The sequence below is a fragment of the Camelina sativa genome, chromosome 5, assembly GCF_030686135.1.
Source record: "Camelina sativa cultivar CO46 ecotype springtype chromosome 5, ASM3068613v1".
In the NCBI taxonomy this organism is placed as follows: domain Eukaryota; kingdom Viridiplantae; phylum Streptophyta; class Magnoliopsida; order Brassicales; family Brassicaceae; genus Camelina; species Camelina sativa.
Window position 1 is genome coordinate 23,996,289 of NC_141884.1, and position 16,159 is coordinate 24,012,447.

At 37.4% G+C, this 16,159-nt stretch overlaps 2 protein-coding genes across 2 annotated transcripts; both read left to right on the plus strand.

Annotated features, from left to right (window-relative positions):
- The first annotated feature begins 1,137 nt into the window (after positions 1–1,137).
- LOC104787465 (E3 ubiquitin-protein ligase ORTHRUS 2) lies at positions 1,138–5,794 on the plus strand. Its single transcript, XM_010513055.3, has 9 exons — positions 1,138–2,559; positions 3,123–3,658; positions 3,762–3,887; positions 3,999–4,104; positions 4,186–4,250; positions 4,349–4,451; positions 4,578–4,698; positions 4,868–5,082; positions 5,390–5,794. The coding sequence occupies exons 1-9, from the start codon at positions 2,098–2,100 to the stop codon at positions 5,603–5,605; spliced, it is 1,950 nt and encodes a 649-aa protein (XP_010511357.2). The 5' UTR covers positions 1,138–2,097; the 3' UTR covers positions 5,606–5,794.
- A 6,806-nt stretch (positions 5,795–12,600) lies between these two features.
- LOC104789509 (putative F-box protein At5g52620) lies at positions 12,601–13,713 on the plus strand. The gene has a single exon (XM_010515198.1). The coding sequence runs from the start codon at positions 12,601–12,603 to the stop codon at positions 13,711–13,713; it is 1,113 nt and encodes a 370-aa protein (XP_010513500.1).
- The last annotated feature ends 2,446 nt before the right edge of the window (positions 13,714–16,159 follow it).

Genomic DNA, 16,159 nt, shown 5'->3' on the forward strand with positions numbered 1-16,159 from the left:
GCTTCCCTTCCAATATTTTCTTTTAATTTTCCTCGCATTTGTTTTTCTTTCGGCTTCCCTTCCACTATTTTCCTTTAATTTCCCTTCGCATCTGTTTTTCCTTCTACACATTTCATTCTATTTTCCTTCACATTTTCACTCAAAGTTCCTTCTAAAATATTCTTCAAGATTCCTTAGAAAATTTCATTCTAGGTTCCTTCAAAAATTTCATATTATTAATTTCAGATCAATTTCATCAAACCATTATTAATTTCCAATTAGTTTGCATTTTTATAAATTTAAACTACTACAAATGCGATGCCCAAAACATACTTCATAACTCAAAAAAACAATCCATATACAATAAACTTACTTTTACAGGTGCCGACCAAAAAAATAATAGAAATAAAACGTACTTTTACAGAATTATGAAACTGATCAAGGATTCAAGGTTGTGTCTCGTCTTCGTCTTCCACGGTTGATGGTGTCTCCGGGTACTCAGGTGGACGTAGATCAGGAAACCGGCTTAGGAGGAGCTTGTTGCATTCCATAAGAAACTTGATCTGAGCGTCCTTCTCTTGTTCACGAGCCTTCAATGTTTGAATCTCTTCTTGTAGTTTAGGAATCTGTCGTGGAGCTGAAGAAGAAGATGGGCATCCATCATCGAAAAGGTTACCAAATCCATAAAGTTTACCTCTAACCTTTGGAACAACCTGTCAATTAAAACCAAGAATTGTAAAAAGCTCACTTGATAGAAAAAATTTGAATCGTAAAAGAAAAATCTTGTTTTTAAAATAATAGATAGGTCAGAGCAATAAATGTTTTTGTTGTCTGGGAGTTAAGATAGGCAATGGCTGTCTTATATAGAAAAAAATTTCAAATCTTTCCAATTGATTGTCCCATTTGGTTTTGTTTTGGCTTGCCGACTTAAACAACTATTATACGAATTTTCTTTCGAATAATAAGTTTGGTAGGAAACCCGAAGGCATATTTCCTTTTATATTCCTTCGGCATATATTCCTTCTATATTCCTTCCGATTGCTTTCAACGTTTCCTTCGAATCGATTCTCGAAGGAAACTGAGAGCAAAATTTCCTTCCGAATTCCTTCCCCTGTTTTACTTTTAATATTCTATCGATTTTCTTTCACTTTTTCCTTCGAATTTGTTTTCCGAAGGATTTTTGAAGTAAATTAGCTTCTCATTTCTCCTCTCGTTTTCCGTAGGAAATACCTTTCTTAGACTGTTTTTTAATCGTCAAAAAGTTGAAGGTTTTTCGAAGGAAACTAGCCCTACGAAAATTTCCGTAGGAAACTTGGTAGGATAACATATTGTTTTCGTGTAGTGTATATGTTTCTAATGGTATGATACATCAAGTTACATAAACCTCCATAGTCCATAAAGTCATCTATTTCATAGGTAAGTGACTTCGTCAAAAGCTAGTAGAATATATTACATATAAATAATAAAACATGGTCGACCTCTGTATTTTTTTTTTGTTTTTCGTTTCTCAAATTAAATGGATAGAGTTGTTGAGAAAAGACATCAATGAAATGAAATAGCTCGTAACTTATGGCATGTGACATGATAAAATCGAGAATCTCGCATAGACATTGTTCAAGTATGTGAATCAATGTAGACGACCTTCCATTTTCTGGTATTAATTCTTTACATCACCACACCACCACATTAGTCAGCAGAGCAAGCTTTTTAATACCCATGCGTTACAACTAATGGCCCTTGTTATCATCTTTTTTGTTTGTATTAGAAATCAATTTTAAATAAAAAGTTACCTAACAAACAAGACCTTGTAAAATGATATAATATCCACATAATTTTCAAATACATATTTCTTTCTTATTCTATTAAAAATACTAATTATTTCACTACCCTAAATTAGTCAATATAAATAAATATGATAAACAGTCCATATTCAATGGTAGATATTTCATAGTAGGACAATTTTTTATTTATTTTTGACTCTATGAAATCTCCTTCCTAATTTGATTCCCTAAGTGCTTTTTAAAACCCCGCTCTCTTCACTTTTCATTTTTCATCTTCATCGTTTTCTGCTCTCTCGCTCTCTACCTCATCTTTTGGCTATTCTCTTCATCATCGGATATGGCTTCTCCTGACATCCAACTCCCCTGCAACGGCGACGGTGTATGCATGCGATGCAAATCCGAGCCTCCGCCTGAAGAAACTCTCCCTTGCGGCACATGCGTTACGCCTTGGCACGTGTCCTGTCTCTCTTCTCCTCCAGAAACCCTAGCGTCCACTTTGGATTGGCAGTGTCCTGATTGCTCCGGCGGTCCTCTTCCTGTTTCTGGCGTTGCGGCCGGGTACGGATCTGTTGGTTCAGATCTTGTTGCGGCCATTCACGCCATCGGGGCGGATGCGTCTTTGAGTGATGAGGAGAAGGCTAGGAAGAGGCAACAGTTAGTGAGTGGTAAACCCGTCGCTGAGGATGAGGAAGAAGAGAAGAAGATGAAGAAGGGTAAAGGAAAAAGTGATGTGTTATCTACTCTTGATGAAAACTTGATATGTTTTTACTGTATGTCGTTACTTGACCTACCTGTGACGGTACATTCTCTTTCTCTTCTCTATTATGCTTCATGCTTATAAATTAATTGTCCAATATCACAATACTTACTATGCATGATTGTTTATGTGTACACTTGATTTACTAATTCGAGTTTGTGTCATACCACAATTACAAAATTTAGGGTTTATTGACACGTTCAATTGTTACTTTTGATGATTTACAAAGACATAGAATTAATTGTGCTTACCATATGTGACAACACCTTGTGTACACTTGTTGGGTTGGATATTGTTTAGTTGAGACTGGAGAGGTGTATCATGGTCTTTGTTGATAATAGTGTTAGGAAAGGAAGTGGTATGTGTACACTTTTGTTGAAGGTTGTTCTTGTCTATATATATTGTTGTTTAGTGCCGTTTATGGGATGTTTTTCTATATTCATTTTCGAAGTTGGGGTTTCATTTACTTTTGCTATTGATGAGTAGTCGATATGGTAAGAGTTGAAAGACTTTAATAAGTGTTAACTTCTTTTTTTTGTGTGTGTGTGTGTGTGACAAATTTGAAGTATATGGACTGATGGATATCTTATATGTTTGTTTTTCAGACACCATGTGGGCACAACGTTTGCTTGAAATGTTTCAAGAAGTGGATGGGCGCTAATAAAATACCTACTTGTGGAAAATGCCGCACCGTTGTTCCTTTAAAAATTGCAAGAAATCCCCGTATCAACTTGTCCATCGTGGCTGCTATTCGGTTAGCAAAAGACCCTATACGTGCTGATGATGCGGGTACTTCAAAGGACCGTCATTTCGTTAGCAACCAAGACCGACCAGATAAAGCATTTACAACTGAGCGTGCAAAGAAAACAGGGAACGCAAATGCTTCAAGTGGCAAGATATTTGTTACCATACCAAAAGATCATTTTGGTCCCATACCAGCGGAAAATGATCCTCGTAGGAACCTCGGTGTCTTGGTCGGGGAGTCCTGGGAGGACCGACAGGAGTGTCGACAGTGGGGGGTGCACTTCCCACATGTCTCCGGCATTGCTGGACAAGCCAACCACGGAGCTCAGTCCGTGGTGCTTTCTGGTGGTTACGTCGATGATGAGGACAATGGGGAGTGGTTCCTATATACCGGAAGGTATATGCATATTATTTATTTTAATAATCATCTAGCTTTATATTCTTCAGTTTACTAATATGTTCTGTCTCTGTTTGTTTTAATGTGTGGATGTGTCACGCAGTGGGGGAAGAGATCTCAGTGGCAACAAAAGGACAGCCAAGGATCAGTCTCATGATCAAGCATTCAAAAAAAGAAATGCAGCTTTAAGACTTAGTTGCAAGATGGGGTATCCTGTTCGAGTTATCAGGTTAGCTGTTATTTGAGAACAACTCTTTTGCATGTAACTTTCTCACTTTTCAACTTGAAGCTTACTTCAGTGATCTTATCTCTTCAATAACCTTTTGCCATATATGATCAGGTCTCACAATGTGAAGAGCTGTCATTCTGTATATTCCCCTATGGAAGGAGTGAGGTATGATGGAGTTTACAGGATTGAGAAGTGCTGGCGGAAAGTTGGAAAACAGGTACACATACACACGTAGCCAACAACTGTAAATTTTCCCTGAACTTTTTCATGCATTGACCTATTCTTCTGTGGTCCATAGGGTTGTTATAAGGCCTGTCGTTACCTATTTGTTAGATGTGACAATGAGCCAGCTCCATGGACCAGGTTTGATCTATTTCTTGAAAGCGTGCATGCGCTTAATATATATATATATATATATATATATATATTCCATTAGAGTTTAATGGTGTGATTTATTGTAGTGATGAGCAAGGAGATCGTCCAAGACCTATACCTAATGTTCCTGAACTTAATATGGCCATAGACCTGTTTGAGAGAAAGGAAAGTCCATCGTGGGATTTTGATGTAAGTTCCAAGACATCTCAACTATAATAGTTGGCGAGTTATATATCGAATTTTCTTTTGCTGGTTCGTTATTTTAATTTTCATCTCTCCCCCTATACTTTACTGATAATAGGCTTACTTGATCAGGAAAGTGAGGGTCGTTGGAGATGGATGAAGCCTCCACCTGCTAGTAAAAAGCGGGTGAATAAGGAGAGGAAAAGTTTGAGGACCGCAAACTCGAATACCGTGAGGGGAAAACTTCTGAAAGGTCTGTGTGCCTTTCTAAACAATTTTGAAGTTACCTTTTCTAGAAATGATCAGGCTCAAGATTCCTAAAAAGTTTATTATGATCAGTTAACAAAATATTCAGCTCTTTCTTTATATAGCTTTTCTCCAAATCTGGAATATGTAAACTGTTGGGTTTTTCTTTGATGCAGAGTTTAGTTGCCTGATCTGTCGACAAGTGATGACTCTTCCTGTGACAACACCTTGTGCTCATAACTTCTGCAAGCCATGTTTGGAAGCTAAATTTGCTGGGACAACTCTAATGAGAGAGAGAAGCAGAGGTGGACGTACACTACGCGCCCAGAAGAATGTCATGAAATGCCCTTATTGTCCCACTGACCTTTCTGATTTTCTCCCGAACCTTCAGGTAAAAACATCATCATATCTTCTTCTTGCATTGATTTCATACAGTGAACATAGCACAACTTTTTTTTTTGTATTAATATCATATGAATTGGCTCTGCTAGAACTAGGTAGATGAAGTTGGTCAATAGTAATGTGTAGGGAAAGGTATATAACCAATGAATTTGTGAGGAATTTAATTATGTCATTCACTTATTTGATGCTTCCAGTCCTTAAAATTGAAACTGTAGCAAATCATATGATATTTTTACCATTTTGTTATGATCACACAAATCGAGGAGTAATTACTTTTGGGAAATGTGTGTAAACAGGTCAACAGAGATGTAATGGATTTGATAGAGAGGCTGAAGAATGAGGAAGAGGAGAACGCAGAGCCTGAAGGTGATGAAGGTGAATGCTCTGGTACCAGTTCTGAGGAAGAAACTGATGTGGTCGTGTCTGAAGAGGCTGAGCAGCCAAAGAAACGGATTAAGTTGGACACTGACGCAGTGATTACCGAGGCTGTTGTTGAATCAGACATGGAGTAGGTAGGGACCATTTCAATGGCATTTTTTGGATCGAACCATCAGGCCAAGTTTGAGACTATATGGTTTTGTTTTGCAAGTTTAAGACTTTTATTTGAATTAAATCTCTAGTACGTAACATTTGTGGAACGTATTGCGATCTGTTTATTTTGTATTTTACTTCAACAGAGTACTAAATATAGTACTTAAAAACTTGGTTCTCCGGTTTGATTTATTTTCTTTCTTATTTTGGATTTTCTGGTGTATTAGATTTTAAAACCATTATATTAGGTTTAGATGTTGTCTCATCTCGCTAATCCAATCTAGATTCTACTTAGGTTCAGTTGTTCTCTTTTGTATATTTTTTTTTTACTTTTTTTTTTGTCAATTTGGATGTTCAATTGGTTGCTCCTAAGATGTTTAAAGCGTTTATAGGTTATAGATGCATGTAAGTAGGTTTGTCCCAAAGAAAAAAAAGGTTTAATCCGTGGATGAATTCTCGACAAACAGTGTTGTCTCTTGTGCCATCTTGCTATCTAGCTTTGGTTCCCAAGCCTTCATGGATCCTTGTTGAGCTACCTTAGCTACATTCGTGTAATATTTGCTTTCCCCTTATTGTTGCTTTTACTTTGTGTTAAGCTGTATTTTCTTTGTTTCTATGGTTTGTATGAACTTATATTCGGTTGATTAATGAAAACAAACCTTTGTTCAAAAAAACAGAAAGGTTTTAAACATTTATTAAATTTCAGAAACTGATTAAAACTTGTTTTTTTATTTTTATTTTTTGTGTGTGTGTGCACCAACTGATTAAAACATGTTCTAAGTAATATGTTATAAGGTTCCTTATAGGAATCTCACATCTTTATGTATAGTATTCGTTCCTATAACTATCTAAACATGAGGCCGATGCAATTGAATGTGCACAAACATGAAAACATTGGCTCTTCCCCTCACAAATTTGGTTGGTTGATATTGTTGGTTAGTGTATTTGTCAAGTTGCTGTTTATATAGCGTCGACGATAATTAGTTACCCTTATTGATATTTTTACTTGATATCTAAGAAAAAATAGAGTAGAATGATTCGTGAACTTGAGATTATAGGAGAGTGTTACAACTTAAAGACTAATGTGTAATTAGTTATTGTTAAACCCTAGTGCTAAACACTATATATATTGTAACACATTCACATGTACAATACAAGCTTTCCTTACATGGTATTAGAGCAGCAAAAATCCTAGACCTAAATTTTTTTTTTCACCGCCGCTTCTCTTTTTTCTTCTCTCTCGTTCTTTATTATGGCGGCCTCTCCATCTGATGTTATCAACCCTGCTTCTGCCTCACAGCTTCACAAAATTAATATGTCTAATGTTACCAAGCTCACTGCTTCCAACTACTTGATGTGGAATCGTCAAGTTCGTGCTCTGCTGGCTGGATATGGCCTTGCGGGGTTCCTCGATGGCACCACCGTTGCTCCGGACGCCACTGTGCGTCAAGGTGAACTCTCTATTACTAATCCGGAGTATAATATTTGGGAAAGGCAAGACCAACTCATTGTTGCTAGCCTTCTCAGTGCGATCTCAATTGAGATCCAACCCATGCTCTCCAAGACTACCACGTCCACCGAGATTTGGAGTCTTCTTTCCTCTACGTATGCTAAACCAACGTGGGGACACATCAAACAACTTCGGGAATAAATCAAGCAATGGCGGAAAGGTTCTCGCACGGTTGGTGAATACATTCAGGGCTTGGTTGCTCGCTTTGACCAGCTTGCTACGCTTGGTAAGCCGTATGAATATGAAGAACAGATCGAGTTTCTGCTGAGCAGTCTTTCGGAGGATTATAAGCCGCTTATTGACCAGATCGACGGCCGTGACACGCCTCCTTCCAAGCTTCCGGATCGTCTGTTGTTCCTGTTACAACAAATGCGGTTTTTCACAAACCCTCTGGCAACAACAACAACTCCTCTCGTCACCAAAATCGTCATGATTCACGCGGATCTCATCAATCATACCGTGGCTCCCAAGGCAAAGGTTATCAAGGGCGTTGCCAGCTGTGTGGTGTGTTTGGTCATAGCGCGAGGCGGTGCTCTCAGCTTCCTTCCGGCGGCACATATCAACCCTCTGGTGGTAATTACCACCCACCTTCCACCCCGTGGCAGCCTCGTGCGAAAATGGCCGCTGTCCCACCGTACAATCCCGCAAATTGGATCATGGACTCGGGTGCCACACACCATTTGACGTCCGATCTCGCCAACTTGTCCCTACATAAACCATCTACCGGTGGTGAAGAGGTGCAGATTGCGGATGGTTCAGGTCTCAAAATCACACATACTGGTTGCCTCCCTTCCTACACCATCTCGCTCTCTTATCAATGATATTCTATATGTCTCGGATGTTCGAAAGAATTTGATATCAGTTTTTTGCCTACGCTATACTAATCAGGTTTCAGTTCATTTCTATCCTGCCCTCTTTCAGGTGAGGGATCTGAGCACGTGGGTCAAGTTACTCCAAGGCCGAACTAGAAATGAATTGTATGAATGGCCGATGAGTGGAGGCTCCATTACGGCATTCTCGGTCTCACGATCTACATCAACCGATTTGAGCTCTTGGCATCTACGACTTGGGCACCCTTCTCTTTCAGTTTTAAAATCTATTGTCTCCCAATTTTCATTACCTCTTTCTTCCTCTTCACCAAAACAGTTGTCTTGTTCAGATTGTTTAATCAATAAAAGTCACAAACTTCCATTTTTTACAAACACAATTGTTTCCTCTAAACCCCTTGAATACATCTACACAGATGTGTGGTCTTCCCTGTTTTATCTTCTGAAAATATCAAATACTATTTGGTTCTTATCGATCGTTTCACAAGATACACATGGCTCTACCCTCTTAAGCTTAAATCTCAAGTCAAAGATGTCTTTGTTGCTTTCAAATCATTGGTGGAGAACAGGTTTCAGACTAAGATATGTACGTTATATTCCGATAACGGAGGAGAGTTTATTGCTCTTCGACCATTTTTGGTCTCGCATAGCATCACCCACCTCACTTCTCCGCCGCATACACCTGAACATAATGGTGTTGCTGAACGGAAGCACCGTCATGTGGTTGAAACAGGACTTGCTCTACTTAGTCAAGCCTCACTTCCTTCTTTGTGTTGGCCTTATGCGTACGCCACTACAGTATATCTGATAAATTGAATGCCAACAAACGTCTTGCATGGTGATACACCGTACCGGCGTTTATTTAACACCACTCCCAATTATCTCAAGCTTCGGGTGTTCGGGTGTGAGTGTTATCCTTGGCTGCGTTCCTATCGACGTCACAAGCTCGAGCCACGTTCTACCCCTTGTGTGTTTATTGCCTACTCGCTAACACAAAGTGCGTATTTGTGTCTTGATGTTGATAATGGCCGGTTGTACACCTCTCGTCATGTGCAATTTATCGAGTCGTGTTTTCCGTTTGCTCAACAACAACCTGCTTCTCATTCGCCACCATCAGCTTCAGCTCAATGTTCTCCTCAATTCTCTAGTTCGATACCGGTACCAAGTTCACCACCGGTTGTTCCGGCCCCAGTTCCGTTGCTCTCACCTCCGTGCTCCGATCATCACCTGCCATCACTAACGTCCACTCTGTCCGCACCGCTATCGCATTCCTCTCCGTTGCCTGTTGATGAGTCCTCCTCTGCCACCGAAACATCATCTTCGTCCTCTGTTTCGTCCACTGATCGGGCTCATGATACCAGAACCAAACAGGCCCAAGATAGACAAACTCGTGAGGCCCAGTCAAGTTCGTCCAACATGAGCCCACTATCAAATTCTCCAAGACGAAACCCGAGCCCGGTATCGTCTTCATCTACCTCGATCTCAAGTCCCACACTCTTGCCGTCTCCGATTGCTCACTCATCGCCAAGACTGAACAATTATCCCATGACGACCCGTTCCAAGAATAATATTATCAAACCAAATACGAAATTTGGTCTCACCATCTCCAATCATCCTCTCATACCGACGACGGTGGCACAGGCCCTCAAGGACCCTCGGTGGCGAAATGCGATGGTCGAAGAGATCAATGCTCAGATTCGAGAACATTCTTGGGATTTGAAACCTCCTAAACCTGCTCAGAACGTGATTACTTGTAAGTGAAAATTCACTTTAAAATTTAAACCTGATGGATCGATTGATAGGTACAAAGCACGGTTGGTGGCTCGTGGTTTCAATCAACAGTATGGTCTTGATTATTCAGAGACATTTAGTCTCGTCATTAAGTCGACAACTATTCGGGTGGTCCTTGAAACGATAGTGAAGCGGAATTGGGCTATACATCAGGTTGATATAAACAATGCATTCCTTCAAGGGACTTTGGAGGATGAGGTATATGTCTCGCAACCGCCTGGTTTTGTTGACCGCGATCGTCCGCATCATGTATGTCACCTCCAGAAAGCTCTATATGGTTTAAAACATGCACCACGGGCGTGGTACTATGAGTTACGTCGGTTTCTCGTTGAGTCTGGTTTCAAAACATCTTTGGCCGATAATTCTCTGTTCATCTACAAACATGGTCAACAATATCTATATGTGTTAGTCTACGTTGATGATATCATCATTGCAGGACCACCATCTTTGGTAAATGAATTCAATCCCTTTCTGGCTCGTCGTTTCTCATTGAAGGACCTTGGACCATTGAGCTATTTTCTTGGCATTGAGGCAACAAGAACATCTAAGGGACTACACTTAATGCAAAGAAAGTACATCACCGATCTCCTGGCCACAACGAACATGCTAGACGCTAAGCCCGTTCCTACACCTATGTCCGCTTCCTCACAACTTATTGTGCTATCTGGTACACCGTTGTTGGATGTCACAAAATATAGGATGGTGGTTGGGAGCCTTCAGTATCTATTACTTACGCGTCCTGACATCGCTTTTCCAGAAAACCGCGTTTCACAGTTCATGCATAAACCGACCAATGAACATTGGCAGGCCGCAAAGAGGGTTCTTTGTTATTTGGCAGGCACACGCACACTTGGTATTTTCCTCCGCAATGATGCACCTCTCACAGTTCATGCCTTCTCCGATGCAGATTGGGGTCGGGACAAGGTGAACTATGTGTCCACAAATGCGTACATAGTTTACTTTGGGGGTAGTCCTATCTCCTGGTCTTCGAAGAAACAGAGGAGTGTTTCTTGATCCTCCACTGAGGCTGAGTACTGTGCCGTTGCAAACACGGCATCAAAATTGCGGTGGATATGCTCTCTTTTAACCGAAATGGAGATCAATCTTCCAACAGCACCGGTCATCTACTGTGACAATATGGGTGCCACATATCTATGTGCCAACCCTGTTTTTCATTCCAAGATGAAGCACGTCGCCATTGATTATCATTTTGTTCGAGAAAACATCCAATCATGGACACTGAGGGTCGCACATATCTCTGGGGATGATCAACTTGCAGACTCGCTCACTAAGCCATTGCTTTGTACCTATCAATCGATCCAGAGCGCAACAACTGGACTCCACAGTACCACAGTCCAACCTAAGCTCTGTTTCAACAGGTGGACAGAATCAGAGACATATTATTTTGGCAACAACAACATGTTGTTTGTTCTCTCCCCAACTTTTGGCCAGCCTTTTTAATTCGTTTGGGTCTAAAATACTCAATTAAATAACCTACTAATGTTTTTCCAAAAAATAAAAAAAATAGTAATCTTCTAACATCTTAAACCGCATATATATTTTTTTTTGGGAATTTTATTAAAAATGCCACTTTCAAAACAAAACTTATGACAAATGCCAGTTTCTAATTTTCTTTTTGAAACTGCCATTTTTTAGTTTTATAGCATTGATAAAAAGACGATTTTATCCTTGAATTAAATCTGAATCAAAAACATAATAAAAAAAGAAATATACAAATTGATATGAATCAATTTTGTCCATCGATGAGTTCATCAATATTTTCTATCGATTGTTGTTATATGAGAATTCATCTGGGAATTCATCAATTTTGTCCACCGGAGAGTTCATCAGTGTTGTCCTTCGATTGTTGTCCTCGGGAAGTTCATTAGTGTTGTCCATCAGGAGGTTATTAGTGTTGTCTACCGATTATTATCTCGGGAAATCATCACTCTTGTCCATCGGGAGTTCATCAAAATCAATTGTTGTCTTCGGGGAGCTTATCAGTGTTGTCCACCAGGAAGTTAATCAATCTTGTCCATCAGAAGGTTCATCAGTGTTGTCTATCGGGAAATTCATCAGTCTTGTCCATCTGGGAAGATAAATCAGTGTTGTCCATCGATTGGTTTGAAGAACTGCATGATGGACAATAAAACTTGTGAAAATTGAGTGAACAACAAGTTTAAAAACAAGAAATGGACATATTTACTTCCCAGATCTAGTCCATCAAATCTGGTATACCAGATCTGGTCCACCGAAAAAATGGGTTAGCTATCAGATCTTGTCCATCAAAGTTATAGAGAGAAGAAAACAAACAGAAGAAACTCAAAAAAGATATGGAGGTTTCCAGAGAGAGAGAGGGAGAGAGATGAAGAAGATGAGTATTGAAGATGAGAGAGATGAGAAATCAAGCCTCGATTCTTAAACGCTTCTTCACTGGTTTGGTCTCCATTATTACAATCAAGTTTCTAGATTTCTCTGATGTGGTGATTTATTTGTTGTTGAAGAAAAAAAGAAAGAAGGGAGAAGAAAAGAGAGAGCAAGAAAAGATGAGAGATCGAGAGAGAAAGATGAGAGATCTAGAGAGAAAAAAAGAAAAGAAAATAAAGGATATTTTTGTCATTTTCAATAAATTAAAGTGGGTTCTATGGTATTTGAGAGAAGGGAATAATGAAAGTGGCATTGGTGATAAAGATTGTCACTGTTCATGGCAGAATTAACAATTTTCTTTTTTTTATGTATATATATATACATATTTCTTCTATTTTAAAGATTGCCCTTAAAACCCTAAATTATAGAGCCTACGGTATAGGTCCCGGAACCAACATTAATACACGATCTTTAAAACTCGATGGATAGGGAAGGCAACTCCGATCCGATCCCGATTGACATCATTCTCGAGATACTCTCGAGATTGTCTACTAAGTCAATCGCTAAGTTTGGTCTCGCTTCCAAGTTCTGTGCGTCCATACTTAGCCGTCCAGATTTCAGAGAGTTGTTCTTGACTACTAGGTCCTCGAGTCGTCCACGTCTCTTATTCGCCGTAAATTATTCCGATAAGTGGCGCTTATACTCGTCGCATCAGCCTCAGAATCCAGATGAGAATCATTCTCTTATCGTAGCCGCTGATTTTCATATGGAGGTCGTTGAATACATGGCCCCCCATAATAATTATGGCCCTGTCTCTGGCTTGCTATATTTCCCTAGTATGCATTTCCAAGATAGAGATAATGTGCCGGTTATATGTAACCCTAGCACGGGACAGTACGCGAGATTACCTCAGCTGAGAGGTGAGAGCACTTGGAGAAGCCTTTTAGGGTATGATCCGATTGGCAAACAATACAAGGTACTGGCCATAAGCAATTCAAGTGATGGGGAAGGAAATATTCTGACATTAGGAACTGGAAAAATGTCATGGAGTATGATCCAAGGTCGATTAAACCATTATCGTCCTAGAAGTGGAGGGATATGCATCAATGGGGTTTTGTATTACATAACTTTTGGTAACGTTGCGAAAATAGTTTGCTTTGATGTTAGGTATGAAAAGCTTAGCTTTCTTGACGCAGATTCTACTACAAGGATCATATCTAAGACTACTAAACTGATTCATTACAAGGGTAGATTAGGCATGATTAGTTTGTACTGCTACAGGCGACCTGTAAATTTTGAGTTGCGTTTGTGGATTCTTGAGGATCCCCAGATTCAGAAATGGTTGGAACATCATTATACTCTTCCGGTGGATATAGTTGGTGAGGACGAAATTTCGGTTGTTGGAGTGACTGCTAATGGTGAAATTGTTCTGTCCAAGGATTATATATCTAACCCTTTCTTTGTTTTTTACTTCTATCCGGAAAGAAACGCTCTGGAGAGAGTTGGAATCCAAGGTTTTGAAGCTTTGGTGGCTAAAAGTCGTAGTAAAGTTTACACCTTTGTAGACTATATAGAAGATTTTAAGTTTATATAACACAACGTCTAGCTAGTTTACCTGGAAATGTGACTTTTTCATGAATACAGGTTTTGTTGTGATCATTTTGTTGGGTTATCATTTTTTCCCCCAGGTTTTATCCTCGATGTTACTTGAAAGCAAAACAATGTTTTATATATCCCACATCAATTACATTTTTATATATAATACACCCTTTCCTAATGATAACGCAATTAATATATAACCAGAGGTTTGAGTTGCAATTTGATACCACAGAGAAAACTTCTGCTAGAACTTGAGGTTTGAGTTGCAGTTAATCATTCAGAAAGACACTCACCAGAGTTTTTACTTGAGTTAATCCTGTTTGTAGAATCTGCTTCCTTTCATGATATAAGCCTCGCTAATTAGCTTTGTTGTTTCCATTGTTTTAGGCTATTTTCAGGTTACGTGATTGGCAAACATAAGTTTCACATATGACCATAGTTTAAGAAAAGTTTGTTCTCGTCTTATCCGGAGCAACTCATAGATTTTCTCTTTAGACCTTTAGTTCCTCGCTATTAAGTACCGTGAATTATCCGGAAGAGTTAAGTTATATATAAAATTCAGAATTGCAACTAGTTTTTTTTCTTTACTTTTTACTCTAAACTAGATTAAGACCCGTGCTAGACCACGGATTGAAAATTATTTTATTTATATTGTATTTTTTATATAAAATAAAATTTATGTTATTGTTTTTAAAAGTTTTTTTTAGATAAAACATTATGCAATAAAATCATATGCTAAATATGAAAACTTGAAAAAAACACATATTTTGTTAGTTTTATATTGTTAATGTTTCTAGATAATTACCCGTGCTATATCACTGGTTAAATTTTATTTTGTAATCTTATTTGTAACCCACTATTTAATTTGTAACCAATCAATCTATCAATTTCGTAATCTATCTTTGGTTAACGTTGTGGTCTATCGATAAAATATGTGAAAAATAAATTGTAATATTGTGTTTAAAGATCTTTGGAAACAATGTGATATAAGACTAAAATCTTCCAAAAATACAGTTTGGAATATCCATGATTTTATTTGTTACCATTAATATATCAATTATCAATTTGGAATATCTCTAATATTTAGGTGTAACCATTAATATTAATATATGGATTAATCTAAAACCTATCTATAACCTATTTGTAACAATTTTTAATCATTTATTAAAAATACTAGATTTTAACCCACGGTATACCGCGTGACAATATTTTTAATTTTAAAAATTTAATTTTTTATTGTATTTATTTTTATTTTATTATTGTTTTATTAATTTTAAAAATATAAAATTTTACAGGTATTTGATATAAGTATAGGATTTTTGTAGTGTTTTCAAGGTTTTAACCCGTGTGGTATATGTATAGTCTAGTAATACATTTATCTCTTGGTACACATCTAAAAAAGTAATAAGTGACAGGTGGGACTATCTTCTAAAACTAAAAATTCGAATTTTAAATTATATTGTTTATTAAATTTTAATTTTGTTTAGTGCTTAAGATTGTATGACTATTAATTGTAGGGTATACCGCTAAAAACAGTTTATTTTTTACATAATCGTATTGTAACACTGAGTTAATGATATTTCAAATTATTAATAGTGATCTGAACTTGTCTCGCCATCTAATCTCGTCCTGTAATATTTTAAAAATTTAAGTTTAATTTTTCATACATTTTAAAGTTTATTTTTCTTATATATGGTATAGTTATATAGTTTGTCTAAAGAACCAAAATAAACCGGATACAAACTTTTAAATCACTACTTAATCATTAGCTTTCCTTGATTAATGTAATGTTAAGGCAAAGTTAAGAATTCTATATTTTTTTTTTGTCTTTTTTTTGTCTCATTTTATAAACATGAGCAGAAAAAAATTAACATCCAAAAACTAACAAACACGGATAGGTTAAGGCTCATCATAGTGAAGCCGCATATCTATTTTCTTTATAAGGAAGTTAAGCAGAGTTAATTAGTTTCTATAAGTTTTTTCTTTCGAATATATGTATATCAATTAAAGCGAAATTTATGACATTTATTTATTTGCAGATCCAATTTCTTATATTTGTATACATATTGTTGAGAGGTAAAATAAATGATAAAAATTTAGTTAATATTCTAATCGCGCAATTTTGGTATTTGATGGAAATAAAAACATAAATAAATTATGGTATATACAATAATTTTATAATTAAATATAGGAAATTTAAATAAGAATATTTAGTAAGCATTTCTGGTAAACAATTATTAAGATTTGTTTTGATTGTAGAAGATTTAAAATTTTAAATAAAATATGATGAAGATATTATTGTTTCATTTTTGTTAGAAAACTCTCGTATTTTCCTTATCATCGTTACATGAATAAAATTCTCGTATTTTCTTTAGAAGATATTCTTGATTATTTTTTAATAAAGTTACATGAACAAAAACCGATGAACGTACTGTTTGGAG

What these genes read in the sequence shown, in the direction of transcription:
- LOC104787465 (XM_010513055.3), top strand. Translation starts at nt 2,098, where the DNA reads ATGGCTTCTCCTGACATCCAACTCCCCTGCAACGGCGACGGTGTATGC. An exon ending in TGGTTCCTATATACCGGAAG is followed by an intron (nt 3,659 to 3,761) that starts GTATATGCATAT and finishes TGTGTCACGCAG; the next exon opens with TGGGGGAAGAGATCTCAGTG. An exon ending in ATTTTCTCCCGAACCTTCAG is followed by an intron (nt 5,083 to 5,389) that starts GTAAAAACATCA and finishes GTGTGTAAACAG; the next exon opens with GTCAACAGAGATGTAATGGA.
- LOC104789509 (XM_010515198.1), top strand. Translation starts at nt 12,601, where the DNA reads ATGGATAGGGAAGGCAACTCCGATCCGATCCCGATTGACATCATTCTC.